General features: G+C 43.3%; 1 protein-coding gene across 3 annotated transcripts in view; it reads left to right on the top strand.

Annotated features, from left to right (window-relative positions):
* fbxw12 (F-box and WD repeat domain containing 12) overlaps nt 1-22,466 on the top strand; it is a 42,672-nt gene that overhangs the window by 7,865 nt on the left and 12,341 nt on the right. The window contains exons 2-6 of one of the 3 annotated variants that reach the window (XM_069939786.1): nt 1,107-1,144; nt 16,105-16,268; nt 16,452-16,573; nt 17,244-17,453; nt 19,877-20,035. In XM_069939786.1, coding sequence (XP_069795887.1) covers nt 1,107-1,144; nt 16,105-16,268; nt 16,452-16,573; nt 17,244-17,453; nt 19,877-20,035 — 693 coding nt within the window. Of the gene's footprint in view, nt 1-1,106; nt 1,145-15,088; nt 15,109-16,099; nt 16,269-16,451; nt 16,574-17,243; nt 17,454-19,876; nt 20,036-22,466 lie in introns of all 3 variants that reach the window. The other 2 variants (XM_069939787.1, XM_069939789.1) reach the window with 2 other exon arrangements.

Genomic DNA, 22,466 nt, shown 5'->3' with positions numbered 1-22,466 from the left:
GATGTTAGTCTTCCACCTTTAACACCATTTCCCCCTTGTGTCACTCTATACATCTTGGTTTCAACTGATTATAGTTAGATAATCCCTCGCAATCTGATGTTAAGGCTTCACATGGACAAACTTGGGTTTTCCCAGGAGCGTCGGAGGCTGAAGGGAGACCTGATAGAGGTTTATAAAATCGTGAGAGGCACTGATAGGGTGGACAGTCAGAATCTTTTCCTCCATGTAAAAGCGTCGGAGGCTGAAGGGAGACCTGATAGAGGTTTATAAAATCGTGAGAGGCACTGATAGGGTGGACAGTCACAATCTTTTCCTCCATGTAAAAGCACACCCTAAAGGGCATGCATTCAAGGTGAAGGGGAGCAAGTCTACTGGAGATGCATGGGGCATTTTATTTTACACAGAGTGCTATGTACCAGGAGTGGTGATGGATGCAGAGGAGGAAGACACAAAGTGGAAAGCCACAGGGTGGTTAGATTAACAGCTGTTTTGAGGAGATGCTGGAGTGTATCACAAGTGATAAAGTAGCTACTTATTTTTTTAAAAAAAGCTTAATAGAATCAAACTATCAATGGGGTTTTTTTGAAAGGGAAATAACATTTGACACACATTCCAGAATGTTCAAATGCTGCTGGAATTATGTTTTCAATTATTGACGTCAGCAAAAAGTTGGGACAGTTTTTATTTCGCTTCTCTCCTGATTCATCTAAAGTTTTGGAAGAAAATAAAGCGATCTGCTGGAGGAACTCTGCGATGCTTTACAAGCCATATCGGGTAACAAGTGGGTCCTGTTTTAGATATTCATCAGTCGATTCTGTCTGCAAGTCGGAACATCACTCATTACGGTAAACATTGCATTGTAACCAATGGTATCAAAAGCAGTAAAACGCTATGAAGTCTGCAGATCCCGCGATTGAGGTAAAAACACAGCTGGTCAAATGGTGCACTTTATACAGTAAAGATAAAAATATATAACCAATGTTTCGGGCCTGAGCCCTACAACAAGGCACACTGATAAGAAAAGTTGCTGAAGAATGCCAGAAAGTGCACTTTCTGTACTTTGTTCCAAACCTTTCAAGCATTAAATGCATTTCTTGTAATTACAGGCTTGGAATGATGCTGCAGAAACTCCCTGGCTGTGGAGGTGAGGCTACTTAATTACTGCTACCTGATGTCCCCTACTAACAACTGTAGGATATCTGGTGCTCCCCATAGGACGCCCTGTAATTTACTGACATTGGCACAGTTTTTAATGCCCTTTTTATTGTTCGCTTTCAACCACTTGTTGCCCTTATGTAATTCTCTTGTTACAGCCTGTCTGATCTCGTAGTGGGAAATGAGCCTGGCTAAGTTATTGGGGGTTTTCTTTGGGAACAGTGATCACAATTCCTTAAGTGGGAGCAAAGAATTGCTGGTGGAACACAGCAGATCAGACTGCATCATACATGAGTAGAAATGGTAAGATCTGAATATATGAAATTAGGACAGCCTTAGATAGGGTATTTTTTTCCCCCCGTAATGTCAAATATTTAAGGCCAAGGTTTTAAGGTGACAGGAGAAAGTGTTTTTTTTATACTGAGAGGGAGGTAAAAGCAAATATGATAATGACATTTAAGATATATTTAGACAGTCACATGAACATGCAGAGAATGGAAGATTGGAGACCACATGTAGACATTGGATTAACTTAATTTGGCATCATACTTGGCACAGCCATTGTGGGCTGTAGGGCTGAAGTGCCAGTTGATGAAGTAGACAAAGACGATGTGGTCAAACAATAATCATGGCTTTTATTAGCAGAAACTCATGGTACCATAATGAAAGACAATAGATGCATATACAGTTATATCCACGGGGAGTGTCCTTAACAGTAGAGATAATGCACAGCCAATGTTAGTTCAGCAAGGCTTGCCAGAGGGGAGACAGGCAGCTTGGCAGACATTCACCACAGTTTCCCCCCCCCCGTCAGAAGAAGGGTTAAAATCAAAAGGACAGCTGCGAGGAAAGACTGAAGCAAGCGATACATGGATACCATGTTTGGCCTTGAGATATTCTAACAGCCAAAATACACCAGTATCTAGCAAGCAATCGAAATATAATGAGATGTTCTATGAATATGTCAACCTATCAGGTTGTTTATGAATTCTGGTGCTTCATCTCAAAACAGGTGGCTTCTTTGCAACCTTGGGAACTGGTACAGGTCCTGAGTCTGTAGTATGGGAAGGAATGACTTCTGGACCTCCTCCAGAATCGCCAGCGTGAGGCAGAGGAGCCTCAGCATGGCCATCTGAAAGCTGACTAGGGGTCACAGGCTGGGGGGGGGGGGGGTGAGTTCAACCTCTCAGGCTCCCTCTGAGTAGGGGTGCGAGGAAGGGGTGAACCAGCAAGGTCAGATCTCTTAGGGGTACAGTGTCAGTACTCCCATCTGAGAATTTATCATGAGCATAGTTAGGGTTAGTATGCAGTAGCTGAACTGGTTGGACTAGGGGGTCTGCTTTACGCGCCCGAGCGTGGCTCTTCAGCAGCATGGTTCCAGGCTCAGATAAACAGGCTGGCCAGTCCATCACAGTTCCTGATTTCCTAGGAAAGGCAAACATACATTCATGAGGTGTTTGATTAGTTGCAGTACACAATAAAGACTGAATAGAATGTAGTGCCTCAAGCAGCACCTCCTGCCACCAGGTTACAGGGTAACCATGTGTTTTTAAAGCAAGATTAACGGTCTTCCAGACTGTAGCATTAGCTCTTTCAGCCTGCCCATTGCCCTGCGGGTTGTAGTTCGTGGTACAGCTGGTGGCAATCCCCTTTCGTAGCAGGGCTCGCCGCAGTTCAGCGCTCATGAATGCTGAGCCTCTATCGGTATGAATGTAATTGGGAAAACCAAAAATGCTGAAAATTCTGTCAAGTGACTTAATGACAGACGCTGACGAGACGTCAGGGCAGGGTATCATAAAGGGAAACCTGGAATATTCGTCAATTACAGTAAGGAAATATACATTTTTGTTGTTGGAAGGTAACGGGCTTTTAAAATCTAAGCTAATCCTCTCAAAAGGTTGGGTTGCCTTGATGAGAGTGGCCTCCAGAGCTTTGAAGTATTGCGGTTTGCAGTCTGCGCAAACAAGACAGCTTTTAGTCAGTTTCCTGACTTCTTCCAGAGAGTAAGGAAGGTTGTTAGCCCTTATGTAATGGAAGAATCTCGTCACTCCTGGGTGGCACAATCTGCTATGGATCTCTTTTAGCCCCTCCAGCTGAGCACCAGCAGCAGATCGTGACAATGCGTCAGAGGGATCATTTAACCTGCCGGGTCTGTACTGGATCTCATAATTATAAGTTGAGAGTTCTATTCGCCAGCGTGCCATCTTATCATTCTTGATTTTACTTTTGTGTTTAGTACTGAACATTTAGGCTACAGATTTCTGATCAGTGACAAGAGTAAATTTTTTGCCGACTAGAAAGTGTCTCCAGTTGTGAACAGCTTCAATAATAGCCTGGGCTTCTTTTTCAATGGCAGGATGTTTAAGTTCAGGTCCGCGTAACGTGCGGGAGAAGAATGCCACAAGTCTGCCCTTTTGATTAAGGGTTTCTGCCATTTTTTTTTTTTTTTTTTTTAATTTTTTATTTTTCACACCATAAATCACAATAGCCATGATATACACTTTTTCTTTTCCACACATTTACAGTGACTTTTTCTCCCTCCCCCCTCCCTCCTCCCAAGCCACCCCCCCATCCCCCCCCCTCTCATCCATTTTAGTTATACAATCTAGGTTGCATTAATTCAGTTAGACAATGTTGTCATTCAACAAAAATACACCAGAAATTCTACTGAGTCCATTCTTTTCTTTTCTTCTCCTTCCATCAACTTAGGTAATGTTTGTTCCCGGTAGGTTTTCGCTATTGTATTTAATGTAAGGCTCCCATACTTGTTCGAATATTTCAATATTATTTCTTAAACTATATGTTATTTTTTCTAATGGAATACATTTATTCATTTCTATATACCATTGTTGTATTTTCAAATTATCTTCCAATTTCCAGGTTGACATAATACATTTTTTTGCTACAGCTAGGGCTATCTTAACAAATCTTTTTTGTGCATCCTCCAAGTCAATTCCAAATTCTTTATTTTTTATGTTACTTAGGAGAAAGATCTCTGGATTCTTTGGTATATTGTTTTCTGTTATTTTATTTAATATCTGATTGAGATCATCCCAAAATTTTTCTACTCTCTCACATGTCCAGATTGCATGAATTGTTGTTCCCCTTTCTTTTTTACATCGAAAACATCTATCAGATACTGTTGGGTCCCATTTATTTAACTTTTGCGGTGTAATGTATAGTCTGTGTAACCAATTATATTGTATCATACGCAGCCTCGTATTTATTGTATTTCTCATCGTTCCAGAGCATAACTTCTCCCATGTTTCCTTTTTTATCTTTATATTTAAATCTTGTTCCCATTTTTGTTTAGTTTTACCATTTGTTTCCTCATTTTCCTTTTCTTGCAGTTTAATATACATATTTTTTATAAATCTTTTGATTAACATTGTATCTGTAATCACATATTCAAGGTTACTTCCCTCTGGTAAACTCAAGTTGCTTCCTAATTTATCTTTCAAGTAGGATCTCAGTTGGTAATATGCCAGCGCTGTATCTCCCGTTATATTGTACTTATCTCTCATTTGTTCAAAGGATAAGAATCTACTTCCTGAAAAACAATTTTCTATTCTTTTAATCCCTTTTTTTTCCCATTTTCTAAAGGCAAGGTTGTCTATTGTAAAAGGGAGTAGCTTATTTTGCGTCAATATTAGTTTTGGTATTTGGTAATTTATTTTATTTCTTTCTACATGAATCTTCTTCCATATATTGAGGAGATGGTGTAATACTGGAGAAGTTCTATGTTGTACCAATTTTTCATCCCATTTATATAATATGTGTTCAGGTATCTTTTCCCCTATTTTATCTAATTCTAGTCTCGTCCAGTCTGGTTTTTCCCTTGTTTGATAAAAATCTGATAGGTACCTTAATTGTGCGGCTCTATAATAATTTTTGAAGTTTGGCAATTGTAAGCCTCCTTGTTTATACCATTCTGTTAATTTGTCTAGTGCTATCCTCGGTTTCCCCCCTCTCCATAAAAATCTCCTTATTATTTTCTTTAACTCTTTGAAGAATTTTTCTGTCAGTTGTATTGGCAATGCCTGAAATAAGTATAGTATCCTTGGAAAAATGTTCATTTTAATACAGTTTATCCTTCCTATCAGTGTTAGTGGTAGCTCTTTCCAATGCTCTAAATCGTCCTGTAATTTTTTCATTAGTGGATTGTAATTGAGTTTATATAATTGGCCTAGATTTTTGATTATTTGCACACCTAGGTATCTTATTGCCTGCGTTTGCCATCTGAATGGGGATTCCTCCTTAAATTTTGAGAAATCCGCGTTATTCATAGGCATTGCTTCACTTTTATTTACGTTTATCTTGTATCCCGACACTTCTCCATATTCCTTCAATTTCTTATATAGTTCTTTTATTGATAGTTCTGGTTCTGTTAAGTACACTATCACATCATCCGCAAACAGACTGATTTTATATTCCCTGTCTTTTATTTTTATTCCTTTTATATTATTATCTCTTCTTATCGATTCTGCTAGTGGTTCTATAGCTAGCGCAAACAATAATGGTGATAGTGGGCATCCCTGCCGCGTTGACCTGCTTAAGTTAAATTGCTTTGATACATGTCCATTTACTGTCACTTTCGCTAACGGTCCCTTATATAATGCTTTAATCCAATTAATATACTTCTCCGGTAAACTGAATTTTTGCAATACTTTGAACAAGTAATTCCATTCTACTCTGTCGAAGGCCTTCTCTGCGTCTAAAGCAACTGCTACTGCCGGTGCTTTATTTCCTTCTACTGCATGAATTAAGTTAATAAATTTACAAATATTGTCTGTTGTGCGTCTTTTTTTGATAAATCCAGTTTGGTCTAAATTTACCATTTTCGGTACCTGTTCTGCTAATCTGTTCGCTAATAGTTTAGCTATTATCTTATAATCTGTGTTTAGCAGAGATATTGGTCTATATGACGCTGGTGAGAGTGGATCTTTCCCTTGTTTTAGTATCACTGTAATTATTGCTGTTTTACATGAATCTGGTAAGTTTTGTGTCTCATCAATCTGGTTGATTACATCCAGGAGGGGCGGTATTATTAGGTCTTTAAATGTTTTGTAGAATTCTATTGGGAGTCCATCCTCTCCTGGTGTCTTATTATTTGGTAAGTTTTTTATTATCTCTTGTATTTCTACTGTTCCAAATGGTTCTGTTAATTTATTTTGTTCCTCTATTTGTAGTTTTGGTAGTTCAATTTTAGTCAAAAATTCATCTATTTTCCCTTCTTTCCCTTCGGGGTTTCTGCCAATTTAAAGTAACTTTACACTTGTCCCATACAGTTTTTGTAAGTTTACTACAAGCCATCGATATTTTTCGGTTTGCTGGATGTCTCTGCAAATTTAAGGCTCTGGTAACTCTCTCATGGATGTAGCTGTCAGCACTCCTTGAGTCTATTAGACAATCAAGAGTCTCACCATTCACCTCCCCCTTCATAGTCGACCGTTCCAGTCCGTAACATCCCCCAAGCTATGGAGCTAATTGAGCTATCACAGGGGATCTCACCTCGCTGTCACTTGAAGTCGATTCAGCCTGCTCATCTGAAGATTCCCCCTTTTCACAGTTGTCTTCCATTCCTGCAGCTCCAGGACGCATTTTCTTGGTGCTTCTCTTCTTTTCAGCGGGAGTCCTTTTTGCCTTACACGCTTTAGCAAAGTGGCTGAGTTTCCCACAATAGCTGCAGGTAGCAAATAAAGCCAGGCACTTCTGTCTGGGGTGCCAGCTCTTATCACAGAAGTAGCATTTTTCAGGAGTTCCCCTTTTTCTTTCCTTCGGGGTTCCAGCACTCCTGGATGTTTCCTTTTCGGTTTCTAGCATTTCACTGGACTGCATGGCACTTCTCAGTGTTTTGGCTAGAGCATCAACTGGCACTTCATTTTTATTAGCAGAAATGGATGCAGCATTCAAGCCAGAGCGGCTGATAATCGACCAGTCTGCCCCGAGGGCCAGAGAAATTTTCAACCACTGTTTGTTTTCATTACTACATGGCTCAAAACAACGTGGTCGATGAGGCGATACATTGGGGCCACCTGAACTCTGTAATAAAATTGAATTGTCAGTTGATAATGTAGACAAAGATGATGTGGTCAAACAAAAATCATGGCTTTATTAGCAGAAACTCATGGTACAATAATGAAAGACAATAGATGCATATACAGTTATATCCAAGGGGAGTGTCCTTAACAGTAGAGATAATGCACAGCCAATGTTAGTACAGCAAGGCTCGCCAGAGGGGAGACAGGCAGCTTGGCAGACATTCACCACAAGAACCTGTTCCTATACTATGCAGTTCTACATAGGTCCTTGGACCTAATGGCCTGCACCCGAGGGTGTTGAAGTAAGTAACCCCAGAGATAAGGCCATAAGATGAGCAGAAATAGTCTATTCAGCCCATCGAGTCTGCCCCACCATTTAATCATGAGCTGATTCATTTTTCCACTCAGCCCCACTGCCTGGCCTGTCCCTATAAACTTTGATGCCCCCCAGCTAATCAGAACCTATCAATCTCCGCCTTAAATATATCCAATGTACTGGCCTCCACAATTTCCTGCAATAAATTCCAAAGATTTACCCCCCTCTGGCTGAAGAAATTCCTCTGCACCTCTGTTCTAACTTCATTCTTGAAGTTGTGCCCATTTGTCCTAGACTCTTGGCCCCATGGGGAAAAACACTTTAGAGATCTACTGTGTCCATGCCTTTTAACATTCAAAGTGCATTCCTCTAAATTCCACGAGTACAGGCCAAGAGTTGTCAAACACTCATAGATAACCCTTCGATTCACGGAATCATCCGTGGGAACCTCCTCTGAATCCTTTCCAACTTCAGGACATCCTTTCTTAAATGAGGAGTCCAAAGCTGTTCACAATGTTCCAGGTGAGGTCTCACCAGAGCCTTATACTGGATGTTAGCTTTAAATCTAACAAAATTCCCTAAATACTGGAGAGGTCACAGAGCATTGGGTAAACTGCAAGTGTAACACCAATATTGAAGAAGGAGAAGGGAATTAATTATAGAACAGTTAGCCTAACATGAGTAATTTGTGAGAACACTGGATCCCTTAAATCTCCCAGCAGGATATTGAGAACATCAGGAAGGCTAAAAGAAGACATGAGGTTGCTTTTGCAGACAATATGAAGGAAAATCCTGTTTCTACAGGTATATTAAGAACAAAAGGATAGTAAGGGACAAAATTGATCCCCTTGAAGATTTTAATTTTATTTTTGCATCAGTATTTACTCAGGAAACTGGTACAGAGTCTAGGGAAGTAAGGAAAACAGGCAGCGAGGTCATGGAACCGATACATATTACACAGGAGGAAGTACTGGCTGTCTTAAAGCAAATAAGGGTGGATAAATCCCCAGGGTCTGACAAGATATTCCCTCCGACCTTGAGGGAGGCTAGTGTAGAAACTGCAGGGGCCCTGACAGAAATATTTAAAATGTCTTTAGCCACAGATGAGAAAACCAGAGGATTGGAGGGTAACTCATGTTGTTCCATTGTTTAAAAGTAACCCAGGAAATTATAGGCCGGTGAGCCTAATGTTAATAGTACGTAAAGTATTGGAAGGTGTCCTAAAAGATCAGATGTATAAGTATTTGGATAGCCAGAGACTGATTATGGATAGTCAACATGGCTTTGTGCATGGTAGGCCACATTTAACCAGTTTTTCAAGGAGGTTACTAGGAACATTGATGAAAGAAAGGCTGTGGGTGTTGCCTGCATGGACTTTAGGAAGGCCTTTGACAAAGTCCTAAATGGGAGGTTAGACAGGAAAGTTCAGACGCTCGGTATTCATGGTGAGTTAATAAACTGGAATTGACATTGTGTACAGACTTTGTTAGCCCTTATGTAGAATTTGACATTGAGTATTGTGTACAGAATTTGGGAAGTTATGGTGGGGTTTGTACAAGACATATGTGAAGCCAAATTTGGAATATAGTATAGTTTTGGTCACCTAACTATAGGAGGGGGAGGTATAATGAGTGCAGAGAAGATTTACTAGGATATTGCCTGGACTTCATGGACTGTGTTACAGGGGAAGGTTAAACAGGTTAGGACTTTATTCCCTGGAGTGTAGAAGAATGAGGGGAGATTTGTTAGAGGTATACAGAATTCTGAGGGGTATAGAGTAAATGCAGGACAGCTTTTTCCACTGAGGTTAGCTGAGATACAAACCAGGTGACATAGGTTAAGAGTGGAAGAGGGAAATGTTTAGGGAAAACATTAGGGGGAACTTCTTCATACAGAGAGTAATGGGAACATGGAACGAGCTGCCAGCTGAAGTGGTGAATGTGGGCTCAATTTTCATATTTAAGAAAAATATGGACAGATACAAGAATGGAAGGGTATGGAGGACTAAGGACTGGGTGCAGATCAGTGGCACTAGGCATAATAATTCAGCACAGACTACAAGGGCCAAAGAGCCTGTTTTCTGTGCTATAACATTTTATGGTTCTATAAGACAAGACTCTTAGATAAGTACATGGATGTAAGAAAAATAGAGGATTATGGCTGTGGGCATGGAATGATTAGGCTGTTGGGTTCAATGACCGGCAGTTGAATGATTAGGGCTATATATGCTAGCATAACATTGTGGGCCGAAGGGCTTGTACTGTGCTGTAATGTTTAAATGGGCATTTTTACACAGAAACTGAGATTATTCTGAAGATTAGCATGCTTACCTTCAGTGTGTCATTTACACAACCTTCCTGTGTTGTGGAGTTTGTCAGAGGGAGAAAATTCTATTCATTAGGCCTCTTTCTTTTGGTGTGGCTGCAGTCAATTTACACTGCAACCACTCCGTAAAAATGCGCAGAGATAAGAATGGAAAAATTATGGGATGGAATTTACATTAAAAAAAATTCCTTCCTGACATTTTCACATTCCCACCAGAGCAGAAATTTCCTTATAATTTTCTGCTGTTCGGTGGCAGAGTAAAAGTGCCTAATGAAGCAAAGTCAACAGTGTTTCATGAATGGGAAATTATGTTTGATAAATTTGCCTAGTTGTTTGAAGATGTAATAGAGGGGAACCAGTAATGTAGCATATTTGGATTCCCAGAAGGGTATTGATCGATGCCAGGTTGAACATTACACATGTGCATGACTGCTAGTAATACATTTCAGAATAAGATATTATCCATTTTAGATGGAGATTTGTTATTTCTTCTGAGGGTTACGACTCCTTAGATCTTTCTACCCTAGAGAGTTTTGGAGATGGAGTAAATTGGTGCAAATTGTCAGACATTTGAACTATAAAACAAGAGGTAGAGGAAGAGCATGGGAAAGCATTTTTGAGGCCAAGATTGGTTCATCTGTGGTGGCACACCACTAGGCAGGCGAACCGGCCCCGCTTGTAATCAATGTGGTGGTGCAGACGGCCAAAATGGCGCTATCGGGGGGTGGGGGGGTCCCCTTCTTCTCAGCACAGGGCTCAGAAGTCCGTGCTGGGGGACCACGTGATGCCCGGGTGAAGTCAGTGCCCCCCAGCATGGTTCTCAGCCAGGTCCAGGCTGCGAATATGTCCAGCCCAGCAGCCTGCAATAAATCAGTTCTGCTTACTGAGCTCAACCCGTCTGGTTGTGTGTTCTTTCAGTAGCAGTGTAGCTGCCGCTACAATTGGTGACCCTGACTGGTTCAAACATCTTTGAACCCATCATGAGCGAACCTGGGATCAGTGCTATAGCCGTCAAGCTGCCTGAATTCTGGATTCAGGAGCCAGAGATCTGGTTCGGCCATGCGGAGGCTCAATTTCACCTCTGCCAGAATTCATCTGACATGACCAAATTCTACCATGTGGTCACCACCCTGGACCAGGCCACTGCCAAACGTGTGCTGCACCTCGTTCGGCACCCACCGCCGAAGACAAATACGAGACCATCAAGCGAGTGCTCACCCGTTCCCTCGGACTATCCAGGCTCCAGCGTACCGCTCAGATGCTGCACCTCGACGCCCTGGGGGACAGGTCCCCGATGGAGCTGATGGATAAGATGCTTGCGCTCATGGGTGATCACACCAACTGCCCACCCTTCGCATTTTCCTCGACCATCTGCCCGAGGACATCTGGCTGTTACTGGCCCAAGAGAGCTTTACTGACCCGAGGAAGGTCGCTCAGAAGGCCCAAGAGCTATGGCTCGAGCGATTCCCAGAGAGCTCGCTGGTCCAGCAGGTCACGAGGCACGGGCAAGACCATGCCAAGCCCGCCCCTAGCATTGCAGAAGAGCATCTGACCCCTGCAGGGGCCACCAAAAGCATAACCAGGGGCACGGCATCTGCTCCAGGCCTCTGCTTCTACCACCAGCGCTGGGGAGCCAAGGTTCTGAAGTGTTGTCAGCCCTGCTCATTCCAGGGAAACTAGCAGGCCGGCCGCTGTTAATGGCTGCAGCAGCTGGCCAAGGACCCCCCCACCCCCCGATAGCCTCCTCTACCTGTGGAAATCAGACAGCGGCCGGTGGTTCCTCGTCAACACTGGGGCCCAGATCAGTGTCATCCCGGTCACGGCCATCAAGTCCAGGAACCAACCTCGAGGACCTCCCCTCCGTGTGGCTAACGTGACAGAGATCTGGACGAAAGGAGACAAGACAGTCCACTTCCAGATCGGCCGACGAAAGGTCTCGTGGAGGTTCACCATCTCATCCCTTCCGACCGCCATTCTGGGTGCCAACTTCCTCCTCGCCCACAAACTTCTGGTGGACATTCAGGGTAGGCGCCTGGTGGATGCCTGTACTTTCCAGGCTGTTCACCTTGATGCCTCCCGCTCAGAGCAGCCACAGATGGCCACCATCAGCACGCCCAGAGCGAATCCTGGATGAGTTTCCGGCCCTCCTCAAGCTACAGTTCTCCGCTGCCTTGCCGCGCCATGGGGTGTTCCACCACATCCCCACCCAGGGACCAATAGTTCATGCCAAGGCACGCCAGCTCCCGCCTTACAAGTTCCAGGTGGCGAAGGAGGAGTTTTCGTGTCTGTTGGAGCTGGGGATCATTCGGCGGTCCGACAGTCCATGGGCCTTGCTGCTCCACCTGGTCCCGAAAGCCTCCGGCAGCTGGCGCCCCTGCGGAGACTATCGACAGCTCAACGAGGCAACAATTCCTGACCGTTACCCCATCCCTCACATCCAGGACTTTATGGCCAATCTACATGGTGCAAGGGTTTTCTCCAAGGTTGATCTGGTGCATGGGTATCACCAAATACTGGTGCACCCTGAGGACATACCCAAGACGGTCATCATCAACCCCTTCGGCTTGTTCGGATTCCTTCGCATGCCATTTGGGCTCAAGAATGCCGCTCAGACCTTCCAGCGCCTCATGGACACAGTGGCCAGAGACCTGGATTTCGTCTTCATTTACTTAGACGACAACCTCGTTGCCAGCAGGGATCGGGCGCAACACAAGACCCACCTGCGCACCCTCTTCTCCCGGCTGGCCGACTTCAGCCTCACCATCAACCCAGCCAAATGCCAGTTTGGGAAAGAGTCCATGTAGTTCCTGGGCCATACCATCACGACCAAGGGAGCCACACCGCCGCTATGAAGGTCGCCGCTATCAAGGGGTTCCCACATCCGGACAATCTCAAGGGGCAGCAGGAGTTCATGGGTATGGTCAACTTCTACAACCGCTTCATCCCGGGAGCTGCGCGCATCATGCAGCCGCTATTTGCCCTCATCGCAGCCAAGCACAAGATGCTCACCTGGACCCCACAGGCCTGCAGCGCATTCGATGACACCAAGGACGCCCTCGCGAAGGCGACCATGCTCACCCACCCGCACACCGGCCTGCATATGGTGCTCTCCGTCAATGCCTCTGCCACAGCTGTCGGCGCCATCCTGGAACAGCAGGTGAATGGACAATGGAAGCCGCTGGCATTCTTCAGCCGGCTTCTCCACCCACCAGAGTGCAAGTATAGCGCTTTTGACCGTGAGTTACTTGGCATGTACCTGGCGGTCCGGCATTTCCGCTATTTCTTGGAGCGGAGGACTTTTACCATCTTCACTGACCACAAACCCCTCATCCAGGCACTCGCGATAGCAAAGGATCCCTGGTCGGCCCGCCAGCAGCATCACCTCTCCTTCGTGTCGGAGTTTACCACCAACATTTGGCACAAGGCACGGAAGGACAACGTGGTCGCCGATGCACTCTCGCAACCGGCCATCTGCGCGCTGACATCCAGCCTCGACTTCAACCAGCTCGCCTGGGACCAGAAGTCCGACGAGGAGACGCAAACCTTCAGGACTGCCATCATGGGCCAGCAGTTCCAAGACCTCTTGACTCTGAGCGGAAGAAGCATTGTCCTGTCCGATGTCTCCATGGGCACCCCGCAGCCAACAGTGGCGCAGGCAAGTCTTTCATCGCATCCACGATCTTTCGCACCCGTCCATCAGGTCCACGTCTGGATGGTGGCAGAGCGGTTTCTCTGACATGGACTGCGGAAGCAGATCATGGGCTGAGCCAGAACATGCACCCGTTGCCAAATGTCCAAGGTACACAGGCACACCAGGGCACCCATGCAAGAGTTCAAACACGTCCGGGAACGGTTCAGCCACATTCATGTGGACATAGTCGGGCCCTTACCCGTTTCCCGTGGCAACTGTGACCTGTTCACTGTGGTGGTCGCATCACTCGTTGGCCCGAGGCAATCCCAATGCTGAACTCCTCCACGAACTCCTGCTCCCGAGCACTGTTGCACAGTTGGGTCGCCCAGTTCGGCGTTCCGAATCACCTCACCAGCGATCAGGCTACCCAGTTCACCTCTGTGCTCTAGGCACAGCTCGCCAACAGGTTGAGGATCGAGCTACACCACACCACAGCCTATCACCCGCAGGCCAATGGGCTGGTTGAGTGTTTGCACCACCACCTTAAGTCGGCACTTATGGCCCGCCTCACCGATCCCGACTGGGTGGACAAACTGCCTTGGGTGCTCCTGGGCATCTGCTCCACGCCCAAGGAGGATCTGCAGGCATCATCAACTGAGCTGGTCTACGGCACACCGCTGACACTTCCTGGTGAGTTCATCAACGTGCCTCACAGCCCCCAGCGGTCGCCAAATGAGCTGCTTCCCCACCTCCAGGTCCGCTTGGTCTCCTTGGTGGTCGCTTGCACCCCCACCACCGCCCAGACACGGCACACGGCCATCTCATGTCCCCAGTGAGCTGCTTTCCGCAGAGTACGTTTTTATTCGGCGGGGCTCGCCCGCGGCACCTCTGCAGAGACCTTACGAAGGACCGTACAAGGTTGTCCAGCGTTCAGGGTCTACATTCATGCTCTACATCGGCGGCAGGCGGGAACTGTTTACTGTGGACAGGCTGAAGCCAGCTCACCTCGACCCCACCAAACCAGTGATTGTGGCTCAGTCCAAGAAACGAGGCTGCCCAGCTAAAAAGGACATTGGCACTGGTTCTGGTGGGGGGGCTGTGGCGGCACACCCCTAGGCAGGCGAACCGGCCCCGATTGTAATCCACGTGGCGGGGCAGCCAGCCAAAATGGCGCCGTCAGGGGTTTCCCCTTCTTCTCAGCACAGGGTTCAGAAGCCTGCGCTGGGGGACCACATGACGCCCAGGTGATACACGGTTCTCAGTCAGGTCCGGGCTGGGATTATAAGTCCAGCTCCACAGCCTGCAATAAATCAGGTCTGCTCACTGAGCTCAACCTGTCTGGTTGTGTGTTCTTTCAGTAGCAGTGTAGCTGCCGTTACACATCTATGATTTTATTGAACAGGAAACCAGGCTTGAACAGGAAACCAGGATGGGCTTTTTCTTGTTTATTTTATCATTATTGAGTTTATCCTTATCTGACCAGCTGTGGCTGATAGATAAATGATCTTCCTCAATGTGGTGTAAGATAGGGGATCAAACTTTGAATATTCTGCTCTAAAGCTCAGCTGATTCCACTGAAAATTAACCAAAAATGTTAACTCTTGTTTTCTTTCCTTTTAGCATTTTCTGCACTTGTAATGGTCAGTGAAACTTGCATGTGAAAAACACTGGTTTTAATGAAGTATTAGATATAAATTATGGATTTTTACTGATGTTCAATTAGACTATCATTTTTTTTTTGGAGTTGTGTAAGTGGCACATCAGTAGTGTACATTGTGCAATTTAACAGGTTGTCTTTTGAAAATTTTAAATGCATGTCTGGCAGTCCAACATTAAGGTTTTGGTGACCTTCCCCTTTGAATGATTGCAGTAGAACTGTTTCTGAAATGGTTTTCCTTGGGGAGTTACAGAATCTTGACCCAGTGCAGTGAGTAACTTGCAGATTTTGTTTGCATGATTGCCTCTCCTTTTGGCAGTAGCTGCTGTAGATTGGTAAGCATTTCTGTGACTGCCTGAGAGTTGTTGCATATTAAAGCTATTCTTCACCATTAATACATGTTTAGAACATTGGGTAAATGTTGTCAAGCTTGTGCAGTTGCTATCAAGCAAGCTAAGGGTGGCATATTCCATTGCAGTTGTGCTTTGTAAGTAGTGGAAAATGTTTGCTTTATTTTACAATGTGTAACCAGCCTTAAGAAATCTTTTGAGTAAATTATGATAGTTATCTCCCTGTATTCACTCATTTATTGTTGCAAATATGTATTTGCAATTGTAGTTTAGTAAAGGCTCTCTATGCAAAGACAGAAAGCAGGATCATCATTTTATAAAAAATCACCAAAGCTTTATTTTTGGAATTAAAACATAACAGAGACTTTGCATGACAGCCCCCCCCCCCCATATTTGCTTAATGGAAATTCACCTTTACAGAAGTCTCAAATCATTACCCAAAAATTTGAGATACAGAATAAAAAATTGCTCTCAGAACAGTGGGAGAAGTAAGGACATCAACAGAGGTTTTCTTTAACTTGCATTTCTTGACAAATGCAGATGACATGAGGTTGAAAATTGTTTCCAGCAGTGGAATCCAGGGTCCCCCTATACTAATGTTTAATGTTGATTTGTATTTGAAAGTATAGACGACTATGTCTGGAGCGATGGATCTTCTGCAATCGCTCCAATGTAGATGATGGAATAAACTCATGGAAAAAATATTACTTCCATCGCTCCAAAATAGAAGAGCACATGGTGTCAGGGTGTGGATCAGCAGATTATGTATGCACAACCTTCAGGGGACACAGTGGTAAGTGTCAGATGAGATGGTCTGTAATGCGGGAAAACTTGCAGTAATAGCATGAAATGAGAAAATGTTGTGGAGGAGAGAGGAGGAGGGGAGAAGGAAGAAGGGGGAGAGGGAGGGGAGGGGAGGGAGGATCCACACTATCCCATCATCGCCATCCCCTTCTCTCCATATTCTTCTTTCAAGGCATCATCACTGCATTACAATACTTAAGTGATGCTGACAAGCAGTTTGATACAACGTCCTGGACATCAGTGCTTTGTACAACTTCTACAGACTGTACATTGCGATCTTGGAGCATTCAAGAGGTCGGTTGGCATATTCTACTAAATTTTTATTGAATTAGGCTACTCTCTCTTCAGAATGAATACTCTTGCTGTGTTCCCATTTAAAGAGGGCAATTTTAGCGTGTGTGTGTGTGTGTGTGTGTGTGTGTGTGTGTGTGTGTGTGTGTGTGAAAGAAAGGGATTATTTCAGACCACTCTGCTGAGCCTGGACTGTGGTCCAAATCCTTGTAGAGGAGACTTGGAGGGTATTTAAAGAGATATTGAGAGTACAGGATCTTTTCGTGCCAGTCAGATCGAAAGGCAAGGCCAAAAGTTCAAGGGAACCGTGGTTTTCTGGAAAAATGAGGAAGTTGCTTCAGGATAAGAGGGGGGGAATATGCTAAATTTAAGAAGCAAAAAATGGATGATATATGATTATTACATAGATTGCAGAAAAAACCTTAAGAAGGAAATTAGAAAGGCAAAAGTGTAAACATCTACATACAATATGAAATTCATTGCTTTAGCCCTATCAGAAAAGGGGGGAAAAAAGAGAAAATGTAGCAGTATGGTGAACCATTATTGCTTGTGATAATATTCTCTTGAATTGATTTTGAAATTTCAATAATGTTTAAAAATTCATAATGATTTTTTATTAAAATCTTGTTTATTTTATTTCATTACATGCCAGTAATGGTCTTTTATTTCCAAGGGTAAACAACTGTGGTCAACATCAGTACAAAGAGAACCTTTGGAGAAACTATTAACAGTTCCAGAACAAGGCATTGTAATAACTGCAGACTCAAAAGGAAATATTAAAGTCTGGAATGGACAAACTGGAGAGGAATTAGCTTTCTTTGCAACTTCATGTACAGTTTGTAATTTGAGGACCTACAGCATGGATAACCAGCACTACTTAATTGTATGTAGTTAATATATTTAATATTTTAGTGTCCTATAAATATGAAATATGGTTATTAACTCAGCTATAGTCATGGATAAAAAAAAGTTCCATTAGGTGCCAGGATTACATTTTTATAAATACCAAATTATTTGGAATGTTTTTTGAAATAAACTACTCTTAATATTTTTATTGACACACGGTGTAGCAGTTAGTGCAACACCTTTACAGCGCCAGCAATCAGGACTGGGGTTCTAAACGGACGTTATAAGGTGTTTGTATGTTCTCCCTGTGTCTGCATGGGTTTTCCCTGGGGCCTCTGGCTTCCTCCCCCTGTTCGAAACATTCTGGGTGGGGGGGTGTAGGTCAATTGAGTGTAAATTGAACGCCATGGACTCGTGGGCCGAAATGGCATGTTACAAGGTGGTATGCCTATATTTACATTCGCGATGCCGTTAGTGAGTTGGGTCCAGAAAAGATCCTCCAAGATAGTGACTCCCCAGAACCTAAATGTTCTCACCCTCTCTACTTCTAGCTTTTCCTTTCCTGAAGTCAACAATCAGCTCCTTAGTTTTGGTGACACTGAGTGGAAGTTTGTTGTTGGTGCACCATTCAGCCAAGTTTTCAATCTCCCTCCTCTATGCTGACTCATTCCCTTCCTTTATACAACCCACTATCATGGTATGGTCAGCAAATTTGTAGATGGTGTTATTGTCGTACCGAGCTACACAGTCATAGGTGTAAAGTGAATAGAGCAGGGGGCTAAGGACACAGCCCTGTGGTGCTCTGGTACTGATGGAGATTGTGGAGAAATTCTTACCAATCTTCACTGATTGCGGTCTGGAGGTGAGGAAATCCAGGATCCAATTAGACAGTGGTGTGTTAACTCCCAGGTTCTGTGCTGAGGACTCATGATAAATTGTGACTAGTTCACGAAGGTCCAAGTTTTGTAAATGTTACACGTGAAAATTTTAATCAATATAACTAATCTCCCAAGCCTCCCATGGGTTTTCTAATGGGGTGTATTAGTAACATTGCTGTCATTAGTGTTGGAAATTGATTATCATTGTGGGGGTGTGGAAAGACCAAATGATGTTGGAGCTGAGGTCTAAAAGGGAAATAATTACAAACACATTGGAGGCTGGAGTTAATACTGTACCGAGAAATTGCTGTGAAATTCAGAGGCTTGTGCAAGAAAAACTTCACTGGAATGAAATATGAATGATTAAGTTTAAACCTTCTTATTATGAAACAAATGCCAAGATTTATAACAAGATTGGTGTAAATGGATCATATTAATTTTGACTTAAGGTGGATACTTGTGAGATCATGACATATATTTGTTATTTACACACCTTTAAAGTGTGAGTCACGCTGATTTTTCTTTATTTTTCACACTATGAACCATACTGACCAAAATACACAAACATTTCCCTCTTAAATTTACAGTGTCATTTTCTCCTCTTTCCCCCCCTCCCTTCCCTCCTTCACCCCCCCCCCCCTCCCCACCCACTCAACATTAAACCCATTAAACAATGTCATCACATAATGAAAATAAACAAAAAATTTGTGTCTTCTACTTTTACACGCTGGGTCCGTTCATTTCGTCTTCTTCTCCACCTGTCATTTTAGGCGGTAGAGGTCCGCGGTAGGACTTCTCTGTTGTGTTCCATGTACGGTCCCCAAATTTGTTCGAATACTGTGATGTTATTTCTTAAATTTTGTGGGGTTTTTTTCCAATGGAATACATTTATTCATTTCTATGTACCATTGCTGTACTCTCAGGCTCTCTTCTGATTTCCAGGTTGACATCATACATTTTTTTGCTATAGCTAAGGCTATCATAATAAATCTTTTTGTGCTCCATCCAAATCGAATCCAAGTTCTTTACTTCTTATATTACTTAGAAGAAAGATCTCTGGATTTTTTGGTATGTTGCTTTTTGTGCTTTTATTTAATACCTGGTTTAGATCTTTAAGAAATCCTTCACAAACCTATTTTAGGATTAAAGTATGTGATAGTTAAAATAAATCTGTTTATCCCATATTTATATAATTTTAAGGTGTCATTAAAACTGATTCCACGTCAAATACAACAAAACAATTTTAGGGGCTGGTGATAAAATTTTGTGTTAATCATAATGTAAATCTAGAAAATATCTTGTTTTATTGCTGGATATTTGGGTAATTTTTTCACTATTATTGTTGTAATAGGTTCTTCTGAATTCTATGTAGTTGAGTTAGTTAAATAATTTCCATGTATCAACTAAGGAAATGCACCTCATGACTTTCTGCTGAGCCAACCATGGGGGAATCAATATTAAGTTTCTTGAATTAAATTATTCAACCATGCACTTTTAAATGTGTACTTGGTAGATTAAAAATGTAATGCTTATTTAAAAGAGAGTAACATCTAATGATGTAGTGTTCAATATTTTTCATCAGGTTGGCACCAGTGAAGGAGCACTTATCACATTAACTATTCCTAATCTCAGCCAGATCACTCGCTTGTCACTGTTTGATGCTAAACCAGTGGATTTTTTACTGATATCACCGGATCATCAATGGATCATTGGTGGTACAAAGAGTAATGATTTTGCTAAGGTAAACAATTATTCCACAATATATTAGGTCTTTTTAATTCAAATAAAATGAGATTAAATATAATGCTACATTGAAACATGCAGCTCTCTGAACTACTGTTGGAAGTTCAATCTAATGGGTAACCATTGTATCATACTCTTGTATATATTGATTCATAGCAGTCTGCAATCCATTAGTTTACCAAAAATACTGAAAATTAGATTTGTAATGAGAAAATCCTGATGTTGCCACTTACCTTTTTCTAATATAATTAACATAGCTTGCATGTATATATGGTAAGTGATTCCAAAATGGGCACCACCATCCCCCCCTCTCCGCCCACCCCACCCCCGTGGCCGGTGGAAAGATCCAAGAGGGCAGTGAGGGAAAAGGGGGCGGTCTGAATCTTCAGTTTTGTTGTAATTATTCAATCTGCTGCAAAGTTTAATGAAGAAGCCAGTGCAGTAATTTTCTGGCCAGACTCAGGGGTGCCCATAGTGAGCAAAATAAACGGCGCCAAGGCGTTCTCGCGAGAGCTGGTCTTGGTGGCTGCCATGTTGCACTGGCGTCACTCCTGCCCTCTCAGCGCCACTACTAACCCCCCCCCCACCCCCTCAGATCCGCCACCACACCCCTCAGCGCTGTTGTATGGCGGGGGGCAGCATTTGGGATGTGGCTTGGAGGCCAAGAGGGCAACAGTCTGGAAAAATTTGGGAACCACTGATCTAGATTATTTTTAGACTATATGTATTTAGTAATTTGGTCTGATGTAAAAAGGAAGAATTAATAAGGGATCTTGTGCTTAAAAATCCCCTGGGAGCTAGTGACTATAATGTGAAAGAATTCCAGATGCAGTTTGAGGGTGAATGTCATGGGTCCATAACCAGTGATTTCAATTTATGTAAAGAATGCTATGTGGGAGTTGTTGTTGTCTTGAAAACACTGGGTGAACAAGGTGAGGTGGATCCATAGTGGCAGATATTCAAACAGCCAATCTCCGATGCTCAGCAAGTTTATCCCAATCAAAAAGAGGGAGTCTACAAGAAAGATGCACAATCCATGATTAACAAAGGAATTAAAGAATAATATTAAATTGAAAACTTGTGTGTACAAAGTGGCAAAGGCACAGCAGAAGACGAAAAAGCTGATAAGATGGGAGAAAATGAGCTTTGAAAGAAAATGTAATGTCATATATCGGAAGAGGGCTGCTAAAGTAAATGTGGGGTCTCTAGAGCAACCATTCTCAACCTTATTTTTGGCTATGACCCCCTTAGGACTCTGCTTAACGTTTATGGGCCCCTTCCTTGTTAAGCCGTTACATTTAGGTGGTTTCTTCCGTACATCTCTATTACCAAATACATAAAAATCATTTTAGAATTTCAATCCATGCCCTTCCCGCTTAAATGTGCCCCGGGGGTGGGGGAGGGGAGGGGTGGGCGTGAGGCCCTGTTGAGATTGCATGCTCAGTGGGGCTGGTGAATTAGTAGCAGCATACAAAAAGTGGGAGATAGGTTGAATACATGTTTTTACAAAAGCCTTCACAATAGAGGTCATTGCTAAAACCTTTAAGATATTGTATAAGCTTATTTCAGCGCTGCTGAAGATCCAGCTGCGCTGGGTGGGTCACGTCTCCAGAATGGAGGACCATCGCCTTCCCAAGATCGTGTTATATGGCGAGCTCTCCACTGGCCACCGTGACAGAGGTGCACCAAAGAAAAGGTACAAGGACTGCCTAAAGAAATCTCTTGGTGCCTGCCACATTGACCACCGCCAGTGGGCTGATATCGCCTCAAACCGTGCATCTTGGCGCCTCACAGTTTGGCGGGCAGCAACCTCCTTTGAAGAAGACCGCAGAGCCCACCTCACTGACAAAAGGCAAAGGAGGAAAAACCCAACCCCAACCAACCAATTTTCCCCTGCAGCCGCTGCAACCGTGTCTGCCTGTCCCGCATCGGACTTGTCAGCCACAAACGGGCCTGCAGCTGACGTGGACTTTTACCCCCTCCATAAATCTTCGTCCGCGAAGCCAAGCCAAAGAAGAAAGAAAGATTTGAAATAACAGTGGAATTTACAATAATTCCAATTAAAAGGCATAAAGTATTGGAAAAGCTCAGGGTGCTAAAGTCTGACATGTCACCTGGACTGCATGCTAAGATTTTAAAGGGAATGGCAAATAGTGGACCTATTGTTTGAAGTTTCAAAATTTTCTAATTCTAGGGACTGCCAGTGAAGCTCCCTTGTTGAAAGAGGGATAAAGACAAGAAAACCTTCCCTCTTTAAACACTAGCCAGTTAGTTTTTTTAAAAACTTTATTTTAAATTTTGCAAATTACATATGATGATCCTATACAAATACAAATAAACTATTAACTACATCCCCTCCCATTAAACTAAAAAAAACCTCCCCCCCTCCCCCCCAACTTTGGAGCTTTTAAGAAAATTATATTAAATGC

The sequence above is a fragment of the Narcine bancroftii genome, chromosome 5 (genome assembly GCF_036971445.1).
Source record: "Narcine bancroftii isolate sNarBan1 chromosome 5, sNarBan1.hap1, whole genome shotgun sequence".
NCBI classification, from domain to species: domain Eukaryota; kingdom Metazoa; phylum Chordata; class Chondrichthyes; order Torpediniformes; family Narcinidae; genus Narcine; species Narcine bancroftii.
This window is presented reverse-complemented; position numbering and strand designations above follow the sequence as displayed.